This window comes from Acanthochromis polyacanthus, chromosome 22 (assembly GCF_021347895.1).
Source record: "Acanthochromis polyacanthus isolate Apoly-LR-REF ecotype Palm Island chromosome 22, KAUST_Apoly_ChrSc, whole genome shotgun sequence".
NCBI lineage: Eukaryota > Metazoa > Chordata > Actinopteri > Pomacentridae > Acanthochromis > Acanthochromis polyacanthus.
Window position 1 is genome coordinate 7,467,639 of NC_067134.1, and position 26,895 is coordinate 7,494,533.

At 40.1% G+C, this 26,895-nt stretch overlaps 1 protein-coding gene, 1 long non-coding RNA gene and 1 pseudogene across 2 annotated transcripts; 2 read left to right on the top strand and 1 right to left on the bottom strand.

Moving 5' to 3' along the window:
• The first annotated feature begins 1,252 nt into the window (after positions 1 to 1,252).
• Positions 1,253 to 13,776, top strand: LOC127531807 (NACHT, LRR and PYD domains-containing protein 12-like). The gene is made up of 7 exons (XM_051941956.1): positions 1,253 to 1,541; positions 2,865 to 2,948; positions 4,181 to 6,029; positions 6,107 to 6,280; positions 6,578 to 6,751; positions 12,030 to 12,076; positions 12,227 to 13,776. Exons 1-7 carry the CDS (start codon positions 1,268 to 1,270, stop codon positions 12,751 to 12,753), a joined length of 3,129 nt encoding a protein of 1,042 aa, XP_051797916.1. The 5' UTR covers positions 1,253 to 1,267; the 3' UTR covers positions 12,754 to 13,776.
• Positions 13,777 to 24,421: 10,645 nt separating this feature from the next.
• LOC110945733 (uncharacterized) lies at positions 24,422 to 26,816 on the top strand. The gene is made up of 2 exons (XR_002595152.2): positions 24,422 to 24,766; positions 25,839 to 26,816. It is a non-coding gene; the product is annotated as an uncharacterized LOC110945733 (long non-coding RNA).
• LOC127532223 (uncharacterized) lies at positions 25,760 to 25,867 on the bottom strand (annotated as a pseudogene).
• Positions 26,817 to 26,895: the final 79 nt, after the last annotated feature.

Here is a 26,895-nt window from a genome sequence, read left to right on the forward strand (position 1 = left end):
TTGATGGACCTCTATTGAATTAGACCATTAAATTAAAAAAGGGGGATGAATAATTATGCAAACAATTATTTTTATTTATATAATTTTCTTTCATTAACATTACTTTATAGAAATCTGTTTTCACTTTGACATCAAAGAGTTTTTTCCAATAAATTTTTGTGTTAAGAGAGCCAAATTTTATTGACCATGATTGATTTATGAAAGCAATAAAAGGGTAAAACATCAAAGGGGGTGAATACTGTACAGAACATAAAGCTGATTGAATCATTCGTCGTATTTTAACTCAAGAACAGCGTTGTTGTGACACAATTAAAACATTAAATAAATCTTTTTTTCCTTAAAACCAAATCAATGTTTTATCACTAAATATCATTATATTAGTCGGACAGTTCTAAACATGAGTTGTTCTTATCAGCAGAACTTCAGTTCAACAGCTGTGGGATGGAAATGCTTTGAACGATGGATTTTTCATCAACACACGTAGAACTAGAACATTGTGTGGAGCAAATGTTTGTGGTCAAACAGAAGTGGAACAAGGATGTCCATCCACACTCATGACTTCCATTAGTGATCAAAGTCAGAGCAGCATAAAGACGACATGGATCTACAGAGCTGAATACGACCACCAGCAGCTTTTAGGAATCAGCCTCTTTATTTGGGACGTTTCTTCCATGTTTCACTCTAGAATTCCAATGTCTGGATATTGTGAAGAATTAAAGGTCTACTTATGATCTGAAAATGAAAAGATGAACTCTATTTAGTCCTAGAAGGTCATTATTCTTCCTCAGATATCTAAAACTAAAGTAATATTAATCCCTGAGGACCAGCTGGACCAGAGATGGTCTCTGTCTGAGCTCTGCACGCTTTCATTTCTTTCACCATTTACTGTCTTCTTTTGACACATTTTAAGAGTTTTCTGTCTTGTTTATGTTGTTTTGTGTTTTAATTTGTATAATCTTTGCAATTTTGGAAGGCAATTGTTTTTCTCATTTTTCGAGCTTGGGGTCTGATTTGTCTCTTTTTAAAACAAAACAAAACATTTTTGTAATTTTGAGTCTCATTTTTGTCATTTTGTGATGGATCATCGTTCTGCATTAATGATGAACCAAGATGGCAGCCAAATAAACTCCTGGTTTATGAGGTCTAAACTTTTATTGTCTTGTAGGATTAACTGCAGTCCTGCTGCTACACAACAACCTCCACCACACCAACAACACAACTGTTCATTAACTGCTGACATTTTCTTTGACTTTATCAGGGAGACACCATGACTAAACGGATCCTCAAAAAGATCCTGGATGATCTGAATGATGAGGAGCTGTCTGATTTCCAGTGGTCCCTGCAGGAGTCCAACAATGTCCAAGGCCTCCCAGCCATCAAAAAGAGCCGACTACAGACACTAGACAGGTGTAACACTGTGGATGTGATGGTACAGACTTATGGACCTCAGAGAGCTGTGCAGGTGACCAGAGTGGTTTTAGAGAAGATCGACAGGAATGATCTGCTGGAGAGGTTTCCTACCAGCAGCTCAGGATCAGAAGGTCAGTCACAAGACAAGAACAACATGATATCATTACAGTCAGAAAGATGCATGATGGTTCTGCTACAGTCTGATAGAGTTCAGGTTCTGCTACAGTCTGATAGAGTTCAGGTTCTGCTACAGTCTGATAGAGTTCAGGTTCTGCTACAGTCTGATAGAGTTCAGGTTCTGTTACAGTTTTTCCTGAGTCCACATTAAGGTCAGTTCTTCTGTAAAATCGACTGATCAACCCTACTGACTGAATGCTGCCCCCTGCTGTTTAAACCTTGATATAACACCTAAATTAGTTCTGTATGAGCTGACCTTCTGTGGAAGCAAAGCATGTCCTCACCTGTTCTCACCAAATAATGAGTCGATGAGACAGTTTCTGAAGATTCTTCATTCATCCTGTTTAGCTGGGAGTGGTCCTGCAGTTTACAACCAGAGGGAAGCTGACCAATCAGCTCTCAGTAAGGACAGAGACATGTTGTTGAAGCAGCTGCATTCCAAATCACAAACCTTTAAGTTAAATACATCCTACACAAAGTATTCGCTGTGTCCTACATACAATTAGAACATCCTACTTGATAATATGGAGCCTTAAACTGTGACTGTCCCAGTCTGTAGTAATGTGGTGTCATCTGACTGTGAGTCTCAGCAGCTCAAACTTATTTCTATTTCCACGACACACTGTTAAGAGCTGTGACTGTTCATAGAATGTGGGTCAGAACAGCCAGAAAACATGTTAGTTTTCATTCTACAAAATCAGTTTGAATGCTGTAGGACATCTGGGTGTTTCTGACATACTACATTTAACATAATATGTACTGGAACATACTCCATCTTTTTCTGTGTGTACCATCTGACATGTTAGTATGTAGTACTATGTAACATTATGTTATAGTTTTAAACCATCGACAACCTCCCAGTGACCTACCACACTGAAAATGTCAAGTCTTCAGAGGGTTTGGATGGAGCAATAAGGCAGCCATGTTGGCTGACTATTTAAGGGGACACTGTTGCTGCATCCTGGGCTTAGCTCCACCCTGGATGACTGTGGCTGCTTTAAAAAGACAGACCTTCTTCCCTCTATAGCAGGATGATGATGAGGTGAAGCCAGAACACTCTGTTCTTCAGAATGGTCTGGATATGCCAGACTAATGTCAGAGGAACATTAGGTTTTACTTTGAAGGAGCAGTTTGGTGTCAGAAAACCAGAGTTAATCAACACCATAAACTCATCAATAAATGTCAACATAAAGTAACTTCTAAGTCTGTTGTAGCTGAATTAAATTAAAGCAGTAAGCAGTGGAGAATATAACATGTGATCTCTGTCTGTCTGTCAGTGCCTGTCAGTGATGTTGGAGAACCTTCAGAGAACAGAGAACCTTCCTCCTCTCAAACTCAGCCTCCTCTTCCTCAGACTGAAGGTAAAACTGATGGATTCTTTGGTCTGTAAAGAAAGATAGCAGCAGTTCCTCATGCCTGAAATGGAAGCAGAGTTTAAGCAGGTTGTTTTGTACAACACAGAACAGTGGTTGTCTATGGAGTTGTATGAGGCAGCAGGTTGTAGTGTAGCTGTAGCAGAACGGTCAGTTTTATGGCTGGTGATCCTCAAATCCAGTTTTCTAAACTGGTGTCCATTTTAAGCTAATTTCTGAGAGGCTTTTGATGGTGAAGAAAACTTTACTCACTCACACCTTGACTGTCTTCAGTTTCTCTGTAGGAAAGACCTACATTTTAAGTGTTCTGATGGTCTGTCTTTCTTCTATTGTTAATTACCTTTTCCTCTCCTTTTTTGTAGCAACACACTGCTTTCTGCAGTACAGTACTGTTCTAATAATGTTCTGGAGAGTTCCATGGTGTGTTCCAACACTGCTTTTATGCAGACAGAGGATTAGAAGGAATCTAGAAAAGTTGGGACTCCTGTAGGATTTGGTAGCTCCAACTTTCAAGCCTTGATCAACCTCCATTGCTGCAGAACAGCTTTAAGTTGTTACACCATTTCTGTTCCCCGAAAAAGAGTTTTTTGTATAATTCTGAAATGTCCATTACTTTTCAGTTTTGGGTAACCTTACCTTTTTTTTTAACCTCTGGCAGTTCACCACTGACCTTTGTACTGTTTCAAGCTACTCATTGGACTTGAACTACTTGAATTTCAATGAAAAACTGGAAAAATTGTGTGTTCTAAAAGTTTTGACCGGTAGTGTACTGATAAGGTCCCCAGTGAGCCCAGAACAAGTCTGCTGGTCCAGATCTCTGTTTTTAGGTTATATTGATGAAATGGTCTTGCCCTAATAGGAATTCTAAGAACACTTTAATCTGGACTTTAGGGAACCCATCTACCTTCTGACTGCCTCCATAGTTAACCATCTGGGTAGCCCTTTAGCTGAGTTGCCCTTTCAGTCAGTTTTTTCAGTCACTTTTCACCAAATGATCAGGATAAGTTCCTGCATTTTGTGTCTAGGTGAGGATGAAACCCTCAGGAATAAGTTCAGAAACATCTCACACGCAGTTGGCCAACTTTTTATTACCATCAGAAGCTATAGGTGATTAATTAAAATTTCAGCCTCTTCATAGTTGCTTGTGTTTACTTTTTCGAACAGCAGCAGAGGTTTCTGTAGACACACACCTCACGCTGTTCCCTTCATGTTTGACACAGATCAGACTGTTCCGGTACCAGAACCACGTCCCATCACATATTACCAACAGAAGCTTCAGTCAAACTTCCAGGACACGTTTAAGGTTACAACAGAGGGGTGGGCAGCAGATAAGCAGCGTCTGGTTGATATCTACACAGAGCTGTACATCACAGCTGGCCGGGACGTGCACGTCAACACACAGCATGAGGTCCTACAGATTGACAAGGTGTGGAAGCCATCAGACACAGAGACACAGATCCAACCCAGAGACATTTTCCAGCATCCTTCTGGAAAAGACATGCCCATCAGAACAGTGCTGACCAATGGGATTGCAGGGATTGGAAAAACATTCCTCGTCCGCAAGTTTGTGTTGGACTGGGCTGAAGAAAGAACCAATCAAGACGTGCATCTTATTTTCCCATTCACTTTCCGTGCTCTGAATTCACTGCAGGGAAAAGAGTTTGGTTTGGCAGACCTCATTCATTTCTGTATCCCAGAAACTAAAGACGTCACAGTGGAGGCTCTGAATTACATCTTTACAGCTCTGCAGTCATCAGGAAACAGCAGCTACAAGCAGAGCAGATTCAAACTGCTGTTTGTGTTTGATGGACTGGATGAGAATCGCCTTCATCTGGACTTTCAGGTCGACCACATTCCCTCTGTGGATGTCACAAAGTCAACTAAAATCGAAGTCCTGCTGAGGGAACTTATCAGAGGAAACCTGTTGCGCTCAGCTCGCCTCTGGATAACCACAAGACCTGCAGCATCCAATCTGATCCCTCAAAACCTCGTCAACATCACAACAGAGGTCAGAGGGTTCACCGACCCACAGAAGGAGAAGTACTTCAGGAAGAGATTAAGAAAGAAGAAGCAGGCCAGCAGCATCATCTCCCACATGAAGAAGTCACGAAGCCTCCACATCATGTGCCACATCCCAGTGTTCTGCTGGATCACTGCTATAGTTTTGGAGGAGCTGCTGAAAACCAGAGAGGGAAGAGATCTGCCCAGAACCCTGACTGAGATGTACACAGAGTTTCTAAGATTTCAGATTGGTCACACAAAAGAAAAATACGGTCCAAAGAAGTGCAAGCAGTACATAGAGTCATTAGCTAAACTGGCTTTTGAACAGCTGCAAAAGGTAAACCTGATCTTCTATGAAAAAGATCTGAGAGAAAGTGGCATCGATGTGAGTGAAGCCTCAGTGTACTCAGGAGTGTTCACAGAGATCTTCAAAGAAGAGCGAAGACGGAAACAGGAAGACAAGATGTTCAGCTTCGTCCATCTGAGTGTTCAGGAGTTTCTGGCTGCTCTTCATGTCCATCAGACCTTCATCAAATCTGGAATCAACCTGCTGGAAGAACAACAAACTTTCTTCAAGAAGCTGAAAGTATTTCAAAAGAAACCCAAACTAAAAAATCTCCACCAGAGAGCTGTGGACGAGGCCTTACAGAGTCCAAACGGACACCTGGACTTGTTCCTGCGCTTCCTCCTGGGTCTGTCACTGCCGACCAATCAGAATCTCCTACGAGGCCTGCTGACACAGACAGGAAGTAGCTCACAGACCAATCAGGAAACAGTGGAGTACATCAAGGAGAAGATCAGTGAGGATGTGTCTGCAGAGAGAAGCATCAATCTGTTCCACTGTCTGAATGAACTGCAGGATGTTTCTCTAGTGGAGGAGGTCCAACAGTCCCTGAGATCAGGACGTCTGTCCACAGATAAACTGTCCCCTGCTCAGTGGTCAGCTCTGGGCTTCATCTTACTGTCATCAGAAGAACATCTGGACGTGTTTGACCTGAAGAAATACTCTGCTTCAGAGGAGGTTCTTCTGAGGCTGCTGCCAGTGGTCAAAGCCTCCAAGAAAGTTGTGTAAGTAGTTGGAGACTGAAGATCCTTTTTCATTTTGCTGCTGTTTCATCAGTATAATGTGCTTTTTGTCTCTTCAGACTGAGTGGCTGTAATCTGTCAGAGAGAAGCTGTGGAGCTCTGTCCTCAGTCCTCAGCTCCCAGTCCTCCAGTGTGACAGAGCTGGACCTGACCAACAACAACCTGCAGGATTCAGGAGTGGAGAGTCTTTCTGCTGGACTGGAGAGTCCACACTGTAAACTGGAAGCTCTCAGGTCAGGACTCACACTTTGAAGCTGATGTGATTTCTATCAGTGGATAAACAGCTAACCTGAGTACAATCATTTCTGCTGATGGGATTCATCAAATGAGCTTTTACTGAACTTGTGCAGGACTTTGTCAGGGTTTATTTTTGACATGATTAAATCCCACTAATCATTGTTGAGATTGTTGATTTGCTTGAGACGCATGAAATGTGCAGCAAAATGTATCTGAAAGACAAAAAAGAAAAGAGAGAGAGAAACATCCATCCAAGTGTTGTCCATCAGGTTTGTGTTGTTTTGTGTGTGCAGGCTGTCAGGCTGTCTGGTCACAGAGGAAGGCTGTGCTTCTCTGGCCTCAGCTCTGAGCTTGAAGACCTCAAATCTGAGAGAGCTGGACCTGAGCTACAACCATCCAGGAGACTCAGGAGAGAAGATGCTGAGAGCTAAAGTGGAGGATCCACACTGTAGACTGGAAACTCTCAGGTATAGACAGACAGACACTCTGAGGTACAGACAGACAGACACTCTGAGGTACAGACAGACAGACACTCTCACTAAACTATCAGCCGAGCTCACAAAAAAGAGTGGAAGCAGAAGAACACTGTTAGCTCAGCTATGCACCATGACGGAAAGGAAACTGTTAGCCTAGCTTAGCTCAAAGACAGGAAGCAGGGTGAACTTTTTTCTTTTTTTTTAATTTCAGAAAGTCACAGGTAACATCCAACATCAACATGATATTGAAACAAACAGTGACAAAGTTAACAAAAATCACTTTGAAGGAAGAAAGGAAGAGAAGAAAGAAAAGAAAGGATACTAAAAAAAACACAAAAAAAACAGCTGAGCAAATTCAAACATTTATGGAAAATTAAATTTTTTACAAATGTAAACAGTTTTTATTGCTTTCTGGTTCTCAGATATTTATTTATTGACTTTAAATAATATTCAAATTCTTTATGGAAGACAAGATAATTTGGCTTTTGTTTACTGAATTTTTCTTTTTGAATGTTAAATTTTACTAATATTAATATGAGATTGATGATAAAGGCCTTGTCTTTTTCATATCCATCCTGTGCATAAACTCCAAAAATGATGTTTGTAGAACAAATCAATCTGCAGATTTAGTTTTTCTGAACAAAATTTAGAAATTTTCTTCCACATTTTTCTGCTGTAACTACAATAATAAAAACATGTGGAACTGTTTCTGGCTGTTCAGAGCAAAAAGAACATCTTACATCTATATCACGTTTGAACTTAGTCATAGAATGTTTTATGGACAGATTTTATGTAAGATTTTAACAGAAATGTCCCTAACTTTGTTAACATGAACTTGTGAGGTAAAAGCCAAACCTGAGACCAGAGATATTATTAATAAAAGAGTTCCAGTCATGGATAACATCAGGTTTTGTTGTCGTTTCTCTTTGGAACAGTGCACGTATAGCTCTGTTGCTGTTCTTTGCCGTCCCAAAGCATATTTAGCCACAATAAGTGTCACATGGATTAACAACATGTATATCTGCTGCAAGAGAGGAGGCAGTGCACAGAGTCACAACAGCAGCTGGAATGGAGCTAATGACCTTTGGAAACTCTTCAAGTGTTGAAGGGAATGGAGACTTTTCACAGAATTCAGTGTCATTCATAAAATGGCCACTAGGGGTCAGAAGCTGTGAGACGAAGTCCATTTTGTTGTTAAAGCAGCGATTGAGAAAGATGCTTTTATTTTGATGCAGTATATCCCCATTATTCCAGAGATAATACCCATGTGGAGAGAAATTGTGCTTGTAGGCCGTTTTCCACGACAACAAAACCTGTTTGTGAAAACTGGATCATTTTAGGGGAATCTTGTTTATTTGGTAGCTACAAACCAACAGAAAAGGGAGTCCTCCAGTTTGATGAAATACACATTTAGGAATAAAGTTCTATAAAGATGCATCATTTTTAAGAAAGATTTGAACCATTTGATCTTCAGAACATTGTTTAGAATTGAAAAATCAACAAAGTGGAGGCCTCCATTTTTGTAGTTGTTCAGAATTCCAGATTTTCTGATCTAGTGTGTACGGTTTTTCCACAGAAAATGAACAAGCATCTTATCAATAAATGTGACAGTTTTACAGTCCAGTGCCAGTGAGGAGGCGGCATACACAAGTCTGGAAATTCCCTCAGCTTTTGACAGAAGAGTTCACCTTTAAGTGATAAGTCTCTTTGTAGCCAAAGCTTCCATTTATTCTGCACCTTTTTAATCCTTGGCTCAAAGTTGAGATGGCATCTCTCTCACTGATTTTTAGTTCCAGTAATCCCTAAATAGTTAACCTTACTCTTTACTCGTATATCATCAATTGAGGTTATATCAGAACTTTAGAGAGCGAATAGCTCACACTTATTTAGGTTTAAGTCCAAACCTGATGCTTTAGAAAACATGTGGATTGCATTAATTGCAGGCTTTATCTGTAGGGCATTCTTTAAAAACAAGGCTGTATCATCAGCCAACTGACTTCAAAGTCTGCTTCTAGCAGCAATAGAGATGCCTTCCAACTGACAGAATTTGACAAAATGACAAAAGATTTGAGCAACAACCAGGAAGAGGTAAACTGAGACAGGGCAGCCCTGTCTTAGCCCTCTTTCCAAACAAAATCTCTGAGTTGTGCCATTACTCAGTTTTACCGAGCTATTGGCGCCAGCATAGAATGTTTTCATCACACTGCAAAAGTATGGCCCAAAACCAAAGCTGTTAAGAGCAGAAAACATAAAGGAGTGTTCAACTGTATCAAAGGCTTTGTGAAAGTCTCCAACTAAAATGAAACTGTCATCCCTAATAAGGTCAGCATCGTCTATGAGGTCTAAAACTAGCCTCATGTTATTGAAAATATGCCTGTTACTCATAAACCCAGACTGATTCTCATCAATAATAGAGTTAAGAGCATTTTTACATCTTTTAGCAAAAACAAGAGCAAGAACTTTAGAGTCATTGTTCAATCATGAAACTGGTCTCCAGTTATCAATGAAGAGAGGCTCCTTTTTTGGTTTAGGAATTAAAGTCATCCAGCCTTGTGTCATACTTGCTGGAAGAGTCCCTTTACTAATACCTTCAGAAAACTTTGAACAGAAATGGGGCCAAAAGTTCAGCAAAATCTATCTAGAATTCTGAAACAATCCATCAACTCCAGGTGACTTATTACTCTGAAGTTGCATCATTGCATCTAATACTTGTTGTTGTGTGAGAGGGGTGTCACACATCAACCGCTCTTCCTCCGTTATAGAGTTTGTAAAATCAACACATTAAACAGTCTATCCATTGCATCTTTGTCAGACTTTGTTTTATAAAGAGAGCAAAACTCAGAAATACTGCTCTTACTTTCAGTCACAACTCCATCAATGTTCAGTTGAGACATGGCATTGTACTTAGCATGAGTTTTTTCCACTTTAACCCTTTAAGCTGCGGTCAATTTTCCCCTGAAATTTCTCCTGAAGATGTACAGAAAGTAAATTGAATGCTGTTCTTGAACTGTTTGGAGTACAGGCATGGCTGGGGTCTCCTTTGAAAGCTGACAACCTGCATTGTCACCCAGTGCAGTAAAAATTACTCTAGGTGCTACTGACACAGAGTTATTTATGTTGGAACACACTGAATTAGGAAGAATTTTATTCACGCCTAAATTTTTTCCCTAATAAAACACCTGAAAGTTAGTGTGGCAGCACTGTGACAGCTTGAAACACAACATGGCAACAGCCTGGGGTCTTACATAGTTCAGGACAAAATTTCAGAGCAATACTACAAGAAATGAGTGTTTCACACGTTTTTGTACTAATAAGCCCAATTATGTCAATTTTGGACACCCTATGTACACCCTGTGAAAAAATGGTATATGGTCGTTTACTGGCCCTTTTTCACACTATTTTCACTCCAAAAACTCATAAAGAACTAAAAAAAATCACTTCAGATAAGCTTCAGTGCGGATCTTGATCTGAATCAGAGGCTCAGACGGAGACAGAGAAAAGCAGCTGCAGCAGGAGAGCCGGAGGTGTGAAAAATCACACAGAGCCGCTAAAACCCGCCTCTCGGCTATTCAGCAAGCTCATTGGCTACATGCCCTGTCAGTCAAACGTTTCCTCCGGCGTCATTTTGCTCAGAATTTAGTGGAGAGATGAGAGTCACCAGATCCATCGGTCTCGGCAACGGCTGGCTGTTCCGGGTTCGGAGGCAGCGATGAGTCACTTGATTGGTTGAAATGCGGTTGGGATCGAAAGCAGAGGCTTCAGTCGCCATTTTCTGACCGAGATCGTGAGGATTACAGAAAGCTTCATAAAATTATGGATAAAAATGCAGTGAATTATGGAACGCGCAGCGCCACCATGCGCCACGTGGACGCGCACGGAGCCGAGCTATTTGTGGATTATTTACTTATTTCTAGACATGTTTTGGACAAAATATGATACTTGCTAGTATTGTCTGGATGACTACTCTTGGATTATGGCCGGTTTTTGTGGATTATTTTCATCGTTGACCGGTAAAAGACCGTCGAAACGTAAGTTATGCCCTTTATGCCCCTTTAAACTTTTGTTGTTTGTTTTAGAAATGTGTTTATATTACCCGCTGTGGTAATCACATCTGAAAGTGGTTTATACCGGCGGATTCATGAGACTCTAAACTTTCCATGGATGTATAGTGTTTCTATCGTCCCGTTTAAAGCTAAAAATGCTTTTGCCGTTAAACTTCATTGATTGGAATATTGTCTTTAGAAAGTGATTTAGAGAGCAGCCAGTAATCCAGGCCAGACTGTCTGGAGCCATTTTTATTCCTCCAAGTATTTGGAAACTTCTCTCTCCATACATCACATCAATCATACTTGTCAATGAAAGAGTTGAAGTGAACATTTGGCTGTGAGCATTTAGCTGGAGGCCATCTATCATCACCTCATTCATGAGCACATTAAAATCACCTCCTACAATGAAGTAAGCCTCAGGGAATGTGTGAGTTAGAGCTGCAAGTTTACAGTCTAATGTATGAATAAGTTTATCCTTTTCTGATGTAGAATTATAAGCGTACAAATGAACAATAATCATTGCTTTGCCATTCCAGTCTACTATTAAACAAATCAAATGAGCTTGACTGTCACAGAGTGCATCAATTTTCCAGGAAAACTCCCCTTTAAACAAGATCCCCCAGCAGAATGTTCTGTCCATGTCATCACCACATGTCGTTTCCCACTGATTTTTACACAAGTTTACATCTTTAATAAGTGAGTGTGATTCTTGGAAAAAACCAAATCAGTTTTCAGCTGTTTAACATTAAAAATAAAGCTTTACGCTTTACATTATTCCTCAGTCCCCTAGCATTGAGTGAGACAAGTGAAAAAGACATAAAAAAGAAGAAATAAAGCAAAAAGCTTTCTAAGCTTCTAGCTATGTATATTCTGGCACACACACAAAAAGGAAAGGCAGCTCAGCGACACCTATAACCTGATGTTCTAGTTCATTAAATGAGATTTTCCAAAGGGATTTAAGGCAATGGGCTAGCATAGAGTGATATCACTGAAAAAGAGGAAAAAGAAAAGAAAAAAGTTCTGTTTTGCTGCACAATTGTAGAAAATGATTTAAAGTTGTACAGTCAGTCATGGCGCCAGTGAAGTTTGTATCAGTCTGGGAGAATGATGTCACCTCTATGAACGCTCTGGTCCTTTATCAGTGGAACAGTGTGAGAGCCATGTAACGTCCATGTGTGCTGCTGAAAGAGTCTCTGCTGCTCTGACCGTCCTCCTCCTTTCAGGGTGACGCCTGCTGGAGTCCCATGGTTGACACCAGGTCTGAGGAAGTGTAAGTGTGTTTGAATGGATTGATGGAAACAAAGCAGCACATTCAAGCATCTTCAAAGTGTCACATCTCTGAGGTCATCATCAAAGCTTTAATACTGATCACATGATCCATCAATAACTGCAGCTGTGTTGTGTTTGTTCTCTCCATCAGATTCCTGTCAACTCACAGTCGACACAAACACAGTAAACAGAAAACTCAAACTGTCTGACAACAACAGGAAGGTGACACGTGTGGAGGAGGATCAGAGGTATCCTGATCATCCAGACAGGTTTGACTGGTATCAGCTGCTGTGTAGAACTGGTCTGACTGGTCGCTGTTACTGGGAGGTGAAGTGGAGAGGATGGGTTGATATATCAGTGAGTTACAGAGGAATCAGAAGGAAAGGAAACAGTAATAACTGTTGGTTTGGATCTAATGATCAGTCCTGGAGTCTGATCTGCTCTGATTATGGTTACTCTGTCATTCACAATAACAGTCAAACATCCATCAGGTCCTCCTCAGTCTCTCACAGAGTTTCAGTTTATGTGGACGTTCCTGCTGGAACTCTGTCCTTCTACAGAGTCTCCTCTGACTCTCTGATCCTCCTCCACACCTTCAACACCACATTCACTGAAACTCTATATCCTGGATTTGGGGTCTACTGGCCCAGGTTTGGTTCTTCAGTGTCTCTGTGCTGAGTCTCGTCTCCAGAGTCTCCTCCTGGTACAGAAACAGTGTTGAACAGATGGTTGAGTCTCTCCATGACTCTGTCCCTCACAAACATGTTTTCACATTCATGGATTAAATGTGTTTCTTTGTCAAATCCTTCTCAATGATTCCTTGTAAACTTGTTCCTCTTCAAAGATGAAGTTGTGATTCTTCCAGGAGCCAAATGTGGTGTTTGCGTCTTTTTCCAGTCAAATGTTGAGAGTGAAAATCAGGATGTGGTGTTCCTCTGACGCTCACTGGAACTAAAAGCATTTGAGCTGCACAAAGTGTGAAATGAGAGAGGAAGCAGTGAATCTCCAAACTGCTGACAGACTTTCACACATTATTGTCCAGTGAAAATCAGCTTTTTGTGCAGCCACACTTGATCCTGATGTGAGTCTTTAAGTCCTGTTCTAGTGATGAAATGAGAACTTCCTTCATCTGTGTCACTCTTTCCAAAGTATTCTGTGCTCTTCTGTCATTTATGTCTTATTGATAGATCCATTTTTCATTTTTACAATAAATAAGTGCTTCAATGTTTTTTCATCAGTTTTTTTGATCAGATTCTGAATTTCTGGTTTCATCAACAAATTCTATCAGATTGTATTTTTCCATCAAAGCTCCCATAACCCTAGCTATCTGTGGATCAAAATGTTTTCAGCATCGATATGATTCCAGTAGAATTTAAACCCACCAGGACTATCCAGATTACATTGAACTCTGTAAATTCTACATTTTTTAGCCTGTTTCATTCTATAAATGTTGTGTTTGGCCGTTAAAGGAGCTTTTCCTCACATTGTGCTGTATTTGAACCCTTCCATGCTCTAAATTCTTTGAACAGATCTTGTGCTGTAATCAATGTCTAACTTAGTTTTTATTTTCATTGCAGTGGTTGATTTTTCCTGAACAAGATCAATGATTTTAATACGTCTTTCTCCACTTTTATTTGCTCTGCCTGTGGCTTTTAAACTATTCTAACTTTCTTTTTTATTCAATAAATGACTAATAACACACTTTGATCTTCATGTTTGTTTGCTTATTTGTTGATAAGTGGAATTTAATTTTCCATGTTGAATAATCAGCGTTTATCCTCTTCCACGGCAGAAATGAAAACAGAAAAAAGATCTGGGTCATCCTTTTCCACTCCCATCCAAAATAAAGTCCATGTCTTTGAGTTAAAGTGCAGCCTCATTGTTGAATCAGAGCTGACATCCATGAACTGTTGGTCTTCTGCAGCGCTGAAGTCAGCTGCTGCTGCTGAACTGAAGGGGATCCAGTCATATTCAGGAGGATCCTGCACTGGGAAATAGCTCAGAAAGTGTTTGTGGAGGGCAGAGATGTGGCTTATCATGCATGGGATCAATGTGTTCTGCAGCTTCTTGTCCTCAGTGAATGATTTTCGGCTCTCAGATGAGTCTCTATTCCCTTCTTTCACTCTCTTCTCCCACATCTCCAGTTTTCTTGACAAAGATGTGATTTGATCTGCCAGCTGTGGAAGGTGTGTTTTAGTGCCCTGGATCTGGAGATTTACTTCATTGACTTTCTGAAACATGTCACTGAGGTTTGCAAGTTTCAGCAGGAAGTTGTTGTTGCTAAACTTGTGGGCAACTTCATGACCTTCCTCCACCAAAAAGATTCTGATTTCATCGATTCAAACACTCTGGAAAGAAGCTTCCCACGTGACAACCATCAGGACTCACTGAGAACCAGAACAGCTGTGTGCTCGGATCCCATTTCCTGGCAGAGAGCTGCAAAAATCCGGGCTTTGACGGCTTGTTTTGATGGAGTTCACTGTGGCAACGATGTCTGTCATTCCATGGTTCAGCTCAGGACTCAGCTGTTCAGACGCCTCTCCATGTATCACAGTGTGTCCACTACACATCAGGGTGATGAGCGCTGGCAGCCCTCCTCCTTTCCATCAGTGCAGATCCCCACACAGTCCTCCTATTTCAGATCAGCCTCTTTCAAATAAGTGTCAGTGATTGTGAACAGTTCCTCTGCAGTGGCTCTGTTAGTTCCACGTTAGCAGAAAAGCAAATCCTGCTTCAAACCATCGGCATCAATCTGACGAATGTTATCAATGAACAGTCTGTTACTGTCAGAGCAAAGCGGTTGTCTCTCATCTTATCATGAAGCTGCTCCTCTGTGTCTTTTTAAATGTCATCAATGTGCCTCCTGATAGTACTGTTTGACAGAGGAATAGCCTTCAGTTTGGTTGCTGCTGCTTCATCAATCATGGTTGAAACCATGTCAGCATCAGGAGGAAGTCTTCATTCCTTAGCAACAGTGAGCTGCTTTCTCCACTGAGCAGCTCTGTAGGCGACCTTATACGGGGGGAGTTGGTCATTTCCAGGTACAGATGCTGCTTTAGTGAAGCCACTCTGTTGTTCACCACAGTTGAGTCGTTTTATTCTGAAGACATCAGCTGGCTTTTCTCTGTGTTCAGGATGTGCAGTCTGTAAGTGGCACCTTAACTTATTTGTCTTCATGCTGTCAGAAGTTAATATTTAGAGACACACAGAAACTGTGGCCTCTCTTCATGACCCACAGTCGTACTTGTGAAGTTGAGGGCGAGGTATGCTTCTTCATATCTTCCTGCCTTTGTTTTACTTGTTGTGAGGTTTGCTGTAGATTCATCTGCTTTCCGTCTACCTGGACGTCCTCCTGTCACCATCTTCTCCATGCTCTGCTGGCTTTCCCTGCAGCATGCATCGTTTGTTCATGTTTAGACCCACCAGGCAGGGTTGCCAGGTCTGCGTTTTTCCAGCAGAATTTCAAATGTTGCTGCTGGATGATTTAGTTTGGTTGGTTGGGCTGATATGCAGATTGTATCAATAATGACGTTTTTTAACCAAAGGCTACACTATGACCTTTTCCTGTTTGTCTCACTTCAATGCATTCCATGTGAGTAAAGTGGCGCCATCTGGTGGACGTTCTGTGCTATTACACTGTTTCTAAATGAGCTCAGAAAAACAGATGATGTGAAAGAAGCTGTTTGACGACTACTAAACTATTTTAACAACATATTATTGTGTTCCATTGACACGCTGCACTATGACAAGTCTGTTCTCATGATTTTAGAATAAATGTTACAATAAAGTTGTGTATTTGTGATTCTAAATGTCATTGAACCATCTTTTCCTGCTTTAATAACTCAATAAAAAGTTTCATCTATTTAATGCTGTAATATCAAAGTCAAACCTTCTGTGTTCAACACATAATGATGCTAATTGTAGGATTAGCATCTTAAATCAACATTAACCAGAGATATTCACCAAATAAACACCCAAACTGGACCATCAGCATCAGTACATGGTGTTTTATTACCACCAACATTCCCATAAAATGAATTCAAACACATCTCTGTACAGAAATCAGAAACAATCAAACACGTGTGACATTTAGAGAACAAACATGGCCGCTGATGGAACCACTTTTTATGAAATGAACTGAAGTCATAAAAACAGGATTGTTGTTTTAGTCCAGTAACACTTTATAAAACTCTTCCAGGACGTTTATGAACAGAGACACTGCAGACATCCATACTTTAACTGAAACACACAATAATGTGCAGTCATGAGTGATCGGTGCCATCTGGTGGACGGTCTGTGTTACAACAGTTTCTGAATGAGCTCAGAAAAACAGTGATGATGGAAAAGTGATTTTAGTCCACAGACGTTTCCATCTCCAGCTGATATCATCTGGACCAAACAGTCACTTTACATCTTTGAGGTTTATTCTAATGATGACCACAGAAATGTTAGCAGGTAGATTCAGGTTCAGGATTGTTCTGGAGACGCAACCAATACATTTATCACCACTTTTTGACTGTCGGTTAACTGGTTTGAGTCATTTTTGGAGGAAAAAACGTCACAATTCTCTCATTCCATCTTCATAAATGTGAATATTCTTTAATTTCTTTGATTCTTTCTGACAGTAAACTGAAAGTCTTTGGGTTGAGGAGCTTTGAGAGGCTCTCATTGACGTTTTTCACCATTTTCTGAGACTTTACAAACCAAAGGACTGATGACTTTCACTCATATTCTTGAAATCACGTCATTTTTCCGTGAAACAAATCAGGGCTTTTATTTTGTAGAGAAACCTGTAAACGTTGTTTATCCGTAATTCCTCTAACTTGACTGAACGTGGGCTGCAGCATAGATATATACAAACGCTAGATGGCTCATGAGCGCTGTCAGCCTATGGGGAGCAACGTCGCCACATGGCGGCCATCTTGGGACAGGGCTGCTCGATCACTCATAACATTAAAGTCAATGGAGCATGGATTTTAAAATCACTGTAGATTGCTCAATTTTCAACCGATTTTACAACAGCTTGGTTTGTTATAAACGTCAGAGATGTACTTGTTTTACTGCTTACATAAGAATAATTAAAACCATTGAATTCGTATAATAATGAACACAGATATCAGCTTTTTTCAGCATAAATGGATGTAAATGTAATTTTAATATTTAGCATTGCACTTTTTTATTACTATCAGCTTTCTAATGCACAGATAAAAACAAAGCTCAACCAAAATCAATGCACAACAAAAAGAGATGATGTCTTTTCTTTTCATGAACCTGGTGCCTACATTACCCACAATGCATTTCGGCTGCAGGCTAACTAATCCAGGCATAGATGTATACAAACAATAAGTCCAAGGTCTCAATCAAAGTCTCTTAACAAGCAAATAAATACAACCACAACCACAAAGAATGTAATTTCACCTAAAGATTCGGTTCTCAAAAAACGTTGGTCTCAGGAAAACCTAATAATTGAAAATCAGATTGTGAGTAACACCATCTTCAATGTGAGTAGCCAGGCAGAAAAGACACACAACTATGCCGCATTTTTCAAAACGAAAAGCTGCGATTTCGGAATTGAGCCTGAATCATAGCCACGTTAATAAGGTTTGTAATAAACTAAACCGTTTGTAAATCAATCAAGAATTGAGCGAGTTATGAGTGTTAAAGTGAGGAAATCATCCACCTTACCATTGACTACAGTACAGTGCGCCAGAGCAGTCCCCTGTCCTAAGATGGCCGCCAAGTGACGCCGCCGCCGACTCCGTCTTGAGACATCTAGCGTTTGTATATATCTATGGGCTGCAGTTCCCATCATTTAAACATCAATATGATGAATAAAAGCAGATGGACTTCATAGATTTCACTCTGCAGACATTTTTATTGATGTCCAGGATATTTTATAGACAGAAACATATTTGATAGAAATATTAGAAATGGATTTCTGTTTCCTCATAATAACTGAGTTAATGCCATTAAATGTTCATCAGTGATTCATCTTTAGTGTGAAACTTTTACTTTACAACTATATTTTAAAAATGTTGCTCATTTTAAGGGAAGACATTAAAGGATGGTTTTCTTAGTTAACTGATTAAAAATGTGTTTGTTTCCATTGTAAATGTGTGGATTTAATGACTACAGCTGTATTTTATATTACTGTGAATTCTACATGAGATCAAACACCAGATGATGGATCAGTTCATTCAACTTTACACGCTCAGTATTGATTTAATGAGAGTTTTCTTTCATTTCACGTGTCTCTATTTAAAATGACTCGTATGTGAATCTCAGCACTGAGGACGATTAGATACGCATCACGCTGCACTGCCAGTGACACGATACTTTAACGACACGTGGAATTTTCTGGCGATACGATACGATAATCATTTTGTTCAAATCAATGCGAGCCGAGCCGATATGATGCAATTTGTTGTGATACGATGCGATTGATCATGATGCAAATAAGCAAAGAAAAAAAGAAATTAAATAAAAAAGATGGAATGCGGTATGGTCCTACAAAAAGGATTTGACTTTATTCCTTAAAGGCGCTTGGCAGTAAATTCAACAAAAGTGCTGTTTGTCTTTTTTCCCCCAATCTCAACCCTACATCATACAAGTGCTCTGTTCTAGTAGTGTAATATACAGAAGACATTATTGAAGAACTAATGCACTGCCTGACAAATAAACCATTCAATGGCCATGCTACTGTCTGCCAAAGCGATGTGCTGGAGTCGACTTTCTAACTTTCTAACACTGAGAATCGATGATTTGAGTGAATTCTGCAACAATGAAAGAGTAAAACAATTAAACAATCATTACTGTTGTAAAAAGTACAGTAAAATGCTCCCAATGAGTAACTTAAAGTGACACTTTCAACAGTGCAATCAATGTGTGTTCATATTCCTGTCTGCCAAACTATGAACTCATTAGGCTAATACAGCAGTGAGGAGCACAAAGTGTTCAGCAACTTACCCTTTCACTATTGGGGTTTGTGCATAGAAAATGTAAAGAATTTGGCATCTGAGCCTCACAGCTGCTGCTGTAGTGTAAACACAAACGGACTACTCTCACTGAGTGTCTTCTATGAAGCGTCCATCTCCATAAGATAGAACGTAAAATACAATGAAAACAGTACGGCAGTCACAGGCTCAAAGCTGCTGTGTGTGTTGGAGTGTAAACAGACTACTCTCACTGAGTGTCTTCTATGAAATGTCCATCATAATTAAAAAAGAAAACAGATCTTTCTGTAAATGCCACTCTCACTTTGTGATGCATTTCATACGGCTTTGCTTCACGTTATTTTTCAGGAAGATTAGTTGGTCCACATGTTCAGGAAGAAGCCGACTGCGCTCTGCTGTTATCATGTCCCCTGCTGTGCTGAACACTCGTTCAGAAGGGACACTTGTTGCAGGAACAGACAAATAGCTCCTGGCCAGTTTTAAAAGCAGTGGAAGATCCACTCTTTCTTTCCACCACTGCAACACGTCACCATTGACATCTAAGCCATCCCCTGCCCTGTATTTTGTTATTTCCTCCTTAGCTCTCTCCCTTATGGTCTTCTCTGGGGCTCTGGGAGCGAGGAAACCTCCAAGCAACTGGTCCATGGCTGACTTCTTCTTGGAGGCTCTGGCTCCTCATCTGGGGTAGACAAGACAAAGCAAGACAGAACAAAAGAAACACAAGTCACAACAATATGTCTACAATAATATGACAAACACAAACAACAAAAAACAATACTGATACACAGCAATCATAAACAACAGCAAAGTCTCATAACTCACTTTGTAATGCTCCAAATAAATTCAAACCTGCGCTTTTGTTTACAATAATATGAGCATCTTAAATGAGTTATTAGTTAAATTACCATATGACTGCATTACAATATCATCATCACACCTATTGTCAAATCAATGCAAACCTCTCTCATCTCCTCCACATCATTTCATCGTCATCCTCCTCCTCCCTGTATCCTCTCACATCACCTTCTGCTTGAGCTGCCTGGCTCTCATCATCCAGCAGACCATCAGCAGAGCAGAGAGCAGCTGACATTATCTTCATCATCATCATCTAGAAAAGTCAACTAGCATGAGTGTTCATTTATTTTCCAATGTTAAATAAATACATATAACATCATCATCATTAGAACTGAAATGGAAGACCCTTAAGTGAGACAGAAAATAATAAGAGGAAAACTAACTGCTGATAATATTGTATTTCCTACCATATCCTCCACTTGTTCTATCCTCAGGATTATCATGTCCTTTGCAGTGTTGTCAGCATCCATGAAGTGCAGGTCTTTGAAGCGTACAGGGCTGGGGCATTGTCCAGGAAGTCTTGTATGTATACTCACGCAAAAGAAACGCAAGTTTCTTTTACCCGATGAAAACTTAAATTTGGTTTCCCAAAACAAAAATGCATTTGGTACTTTGTGGTGCATGGTGTGTTCTTAACATTTTCTGTTGTGTTTTGTAAGGTTGGTGTGAAAACGGAAAACGAATCGTCGCAATACACCAATGCATTGATGATGTGGACATGATTCACACTTTGCACGTGCAATTGAATATGCACGATTTATCGACACCTTCAGTGGGTATAAATTTCATTCAAGATCATAGGCATTTCACTTGCTGTTTAACTATGCCACGCTTAAACCAAACTGAGAGGAACCAAGCCATCGGATGTCTGCAAGCTGGAGAGTCTGTCCGAGACATTGCCCGTCACTTTAATGTCAACATCACCACCATTTACCGTCTCCAGCATCGATACAACCCCACATAGAGCACCGATGACCTTCCCTGAAGCGGACAGACTCAGACAAATCATACACACGTGGACAAAATTGTTGGTACCCCTCAGTTAAAGAAGGAAAAACCCACAATTCTCACTGAAATCACTTGAAACTCACAAAAGTAACAATAAATAAAAATTTATTGAAAATTAAATAATCAAAAACAGCCATTACTTTTGAATTGTTGATTAACATAATTATTTAAAAAAACAAACTAATGAAACAGGCCTGGACAAAAATGATGGTACCTCTATAAAAGATTGAAAACTATTTGACCAGAGTGACATGATTAACTCAGGTGTGTCATTTAATTGACATCACAGGTGTTTCCAAACTCATAATCAGTCAGTCTGCCTATTTAAAGGGAGACAAGTAGTCACCCTGCTGTTTGGTGAAAAGGTGTGTACCACACTGAACATGGACAACAGAAAGCGAAGGAGAGAATTGTCCCAGGACATCCGAAAAAAAATGATAGACAAACATCTTAAAGGTAAAGGCTATAAGACCATCTCTAAACAGCTTGAAGTTCCTGTGACAACAGTGGCTCATATTATTCAGAAGTTCAAGACCCACGGGACAGTAGCCAACCTCCCTGGACGTGGCCGCAAGAGGAAAATTGATGACAAATTGAAGAGACGGATCGTTGGAATTGTATCCAAAGAGCCCAGAGCAACCTCCAAAGAAATTAAAGGTGAACTCCAAGGCCAAGGTACATCAGTGTCAGATCGCACCATTCGTCGTTGTTTGAGCCAAAGTGGACTTCATGGGAGACGACCAAGGAGGACACCACTGCTGAAAAAAACTCATAAAAAAGCCAGACTGGAATTTGCAAAAATGCATGTTGACAAGCCACAAAGCTTCTGGGAGAATGTCCTTTGGACAGATGAGACCAAACTGGAGCTTTTTGGTAAGGCACATCAACTCTATGTTCATAGACTCAAAAACCAAGCATACGAAGAAAAGAACACTGTCCCTACGGTGAAACATGGAGGAGGCTCAGTAATGTTTTGGGGCTGCTTTGCTGCATCTGGCACAGGGTGTCTTGAAAGTGTGCAAGGTACGATGAAATCTGAAGACTATCAAGGCATTCTGGAGAGAAATGTGCTGCCTAGTGTCAGAAAGCTTGGTCTCAGTCGCAGGTCATGGGTCTTCCAACAGGACAACCATCCAAAACACACAGCCAAAAACACCCAAGAATGGCTGAGAGAAAAGCGTTGGACTATTCTAAAGTGGCCTTCTATGAGCCCAGATCTGAATCCCATTGAACATATGTGGAAGGAGCTGAAACATGCCATTTGGAGAAGACACCCATCAAACCTGAGACAACTGGAGCTGTTTGCTCATGAGGAGTGGGCCAAAATACCTGTTGACAGCTGCAGAACGCTCATTGACAAATACAGAAATCGTTTAATTGCAGTGATTGCCTCAAAAGGTTGTGCAACAAAATATTAAGTTATGGGTACCGTCATTTTTGTCCAGCCTTATTTCATTAGTTTGTTTTTTTTAAATAATTATGTTAATCAACAATTCAAAAGTGATGGCTGATTTTGATTATTTAATTTTCAATAAATTTTTATTTATTGTTACTTTTGTGAGTTTCAAGTGATTTCAGTGAGAATTGTGGGTTTTTCCTTCTTCAACTGAGGGGTACCAACAATTTTGTCCACGTGTGTATATTGTCTCTTCAAATTATTATAATAATTGACTTTACTGCCATTATCTGTTTCTCTAACATATATTAGTGTGTGTGTGTTTACAATGTTTGCAAAATACCTGTCTACAGTCGAGCTTAATATCACAATATTCTATTACCTATTATTATTATGATCTATTAATCCAGCTATGAATATTAAAATACGCCGAACCATTTGTCCTGTATCATAGCTACATGTATGACGTTTGCAGCAAAAAAATAAAAATAAAAAACGTGTGAAAATCAGTTTAATATTCAGAGTTAAGACGGATTAAATGTGCTGTCAAACAGCGCTGAGTGGAGCAGATGACCGGACCAAGATGGTGGCCGTATTTCTCGCTGCGCAGCACCCCGAGCGGCGTCTGCTCTTTATTATGTCTATGGTCCAACAGGTCTGTTTGCCGGTCCTGTCTCTGGTTTCCTGGTAACAGACGCTGCTGCTCCCGCGTGTTTAAAAATGTCTACACCCGAAACTCCACCACGTCCAAAGAAGCAAAAATGTTTTCAAAAGCACAGGCGTGAGTGGGAAGACTGGAACCCTGGCAATAGGTACAGGGCAAACTGTGGTTTCTGTTGCTCATAGACTGAAGTAAGGCAGCATCAGGAGACCAACATGTAAGAAACATGAGAACAGAGAGAACCAACCAGCAGGTCACAGTTTATCATCATCTAATCATCTCCTGAAGTCCCTTTGGTAAGAGACATCAGTACATGGTTGTGAATTTACCAGAGGATGATTATAGTCAGACTAATGTGGCCGTAGACTCTACAGGATTTTAGTGACTCAATAAATGCATAAGTTGTTTAATAGTATTTTAAATGCTTTTGTTTTTTTTAGATCATTTATTTAATAGCCTATATGTGATCAATAAATGGCCTTTGCCTATCTACAGAAAAACTCACTCAGAACTCTGATATGTTAAAAGTACTAAATAAATCAGTCAGCAAATACATTCATGCACACATAAATAAGTTAATACATTAACTGTGTAAAGATAAGATTTAGATGGGAAAAATATCTGTAGAGAATTTCTTTGTCCAGCATTCTGCATTCAGTTTGTGCAGAATCCAGTATTCCACACTGGTTGGTCATTACATTTTATTAGTTTGGTTTCACTGTTTAAAATGATGCCACATCTTTTTAGACAGAACCTGTGATCATAGAACAATACAGAACTCTTAGTTTTGTGTTAATAAAGCACTGAAAGCTTTAAGTATGACTAAAGGCTTTTTTCAAAAATAAATATACCACTCATTGGGTGGTTGTGGCCCCGTATTTGGTAAAGTTTGAAAGATATTCACAGATTCAGACTTCCAGCATCAATAACTCATTAGATATAAGTTGTCAAAACATAAACGATGCCTCTTTCCCATCATTGTAAGGCAGACAATGTGCTACAAGCCCAGTTTGATCTAAAGTAGCTGTCTTTCAAGTTGCAGAAATCTATCAGTGGAAATAGCTTAAAATAAAACAGTGGACACAAAAATTTATCCTCCTCCAGCTCTGAGCGTTGCAGGACTCTTTAATGTGAGTTTTACTTTTGAGAAAACATGGCTAAATCTAGCTGACAAAACAGTTTCCGAACAAAACTTTTACAAATATTTCATCCTTTAACGGTGTGAACATATTACTGAAATCTGTGTTGTCTCAGCTGGGACTCAAACTTCCCACTCTTGTTGGCTATAGACTGTATAAAAATAAATAACTGTTAGCTCTGTTATTTAGCATGCATAGAACGAGCTAGCTGCTAGCTAAAATGCTACCAAGCAGCTAGTAAAGCTAGCGACAACACCAAACCACAACTTACTTTGATAAATATTTTCACATTTAGTTGGATTTTTACAATATTTTAGATTTCAAATTCGTTCAACAGCCTTTCACTTGCTTAATGTAAGTTTCAGAATTTAACTGAATGATTTTAATTTTGAGCTGCAGCTCAGAGCACCACAGGATTCTTTAATGTTGTTTTATTTTGGGAAAAACAGCGCCGGATGCAGCTTCCTCCACCAGTAGGAACTTCACCTTCTCCGTAGCGCCGCTCGGTTTGGATCAATCAGCAGAAAGACATTAATTAAACGGTAACTAACGGGACTCTGAACGAAAGGACTCGCTTTTGCCATTAAGTACCGTAATGAGGAGTGGATATTCCAGCGGAGAGACGAAGGTCAGCTCCGGTAACGGACATTGATGTAAGCCGAACTCCATTAGCATTCAGGTTAGTGGCTAACAGCAGTTTAACTTCTAAAATGTTAACTTTTAGTCCGTCAAAAGATGTGCCAACAAGTTAAGTTTGATTCAGTAATTAGCGGGGCAAGTTTTGACATTGTTTAAAACACGGTGGTTACTTGTTAATAATCACCGGATTGTTAATTGATTTGACCTCGGGTAACCTTCACCTTTTAGCTTCAGTCTGGAGAATGGAAGACCTCCAGCACCGGGCAGCTTCCTGAAATTAGCTCTTTGTGCGGTTATTAGCAGGATCTGACGTTTCATTGTCAGCCTGGTAGATTAAATCGAGTTAATTTGATGCATTAGTAACATTTACTCACTGTTTTGGCAGAAAATCAGAGAATTTACTGTGACTCTTATTTTGAAGGACGCTGCCTGAAGTGTGTGTTATTTCCGCTGTCTTGACGCTGAGCGGACGTTAGTCTCCGCCGAGCTCCGTTCAAAAACTGGCAGAATAAAGACACGGTTCGGTTTCTGACCATCTAATGGGTGAAATAAGACGGGAGAACTTCTGTGGAATTTTTATAAATCTCTTCTTTCATTCGGCAATGATCAAAATTCGGGAATTTATGTATTTATGTTCAGTTTTAATTTTATCCTCTCGCTCACCGCTACTTCATCGTTGCTTCACATGAATGTAAAATGGACAGAAAGTGAACGGAATCCGGCTGTGGAGACATTACCTTCACAGACCGTACATCAGGACGTTTCCTGCAGTTTCTGCGGTTTATTTCCGATGAAACAGATTTCTTTTCATGATTGTCACTGAACGTCAGCCGTTGTTCTTGTCATTTTGTACTCTTTGGTTGTTTTCGCCTCTCTGTGTTTGAGCCGCTGCAGTACCGCTCTCCGCCTGAGCTGCACCGGTGCAGACAGGGTGGCGCTGTTTCACCAAAACGTAAATATCACATAAATTTTTTAGGATTATTTTTTTTATTACGATACTAATTAGGGTTACAAAATGCTTTTATGAAAAGCGAAAAATGAGGAACGCTTCACGATTGTGCGTGTCATCCTTGCGCCAGGGGCCATGCTAACCTTCTCTGTATCGTTCCCAGTTTAGTACATGTGTTACAAGCTGCAACACATCAGCCACCAGACTCTGAGGAGGCTTTCAGGGAACAGCTGGATCTGAAGGCAGCTGCGAGGTTCAGGTCTGAGAGCACTCTGAAGCCTCCAACCAGCAGAGCAGAGGACCAGAACCAGCCCTGGACACAGATCAGCGCCAAGCTGGAAGTTCTGCAGCCACTCAAACAGAAATTCTCCTCGACCCGCTGCCTGGTTCTGGACTCTGGACGGGTTTCTGTGTGACACTGAGCCTAGGAGGAGTCTGGGATTTGTATGCAAAGCAGCTGAGACAAAGAGACAGAGACCCTCCTGCTGCCTGCAGAACAAACAGACAAACAGAAGATCAGAACGAGCAGAACCCGGTTCTCCACCTGTGTTTGTTCTGCTTTAACTTTTATCTATTTCATTTATTTTTATGTCCTCACTGTGGATCTAAGCGGCATTAATTTATCCACAAACTGAACTCACGGCTTTACAGAATCACATCAGCTCATTTTATTCATTTCTCCTGCTCTAAATGCTTCTAAACATTTCAATAAAATAATATATTTTTGTTTATAAATGAAAATAATAGAGAAGAAATAAAGAGTTTGAATGAAATCAGTCAATTTTTGTTGTTCATGAAAAGGTAAAATAAAGATCAGCTCCTTCTGGATGTTCTCCTCTCTTTTATTTATAACAGAATAGAATAAAATAATAAAATAATAGAATAAACTACAGCTACTCGACGTCACACAATCGCACCATGACCCGGAAGTGAAGCCGTTGTGGTTCCTCCGTGTGTCCGCCAGGTGTCGCTATGTGATCAGGCATCAGCAGGTGAGTCTGATTCTCCTCCAAACTTACCCTCCAAGCCATGTTTGTTCTCTAAATGTCACACGTGTTTGATTGTTTCTGATTTCTGTACAGAGATGTGTTTGAATTCATTTTATGGGAATGTTGGTGGTAATAAAACACCATGTACTCATGCTGATGGTCCAGTTTGGGTGTTTATTTGGTGAATATCTCTGGTTAATGTTGATTTAAGATGCTAATCCTACAATTAGC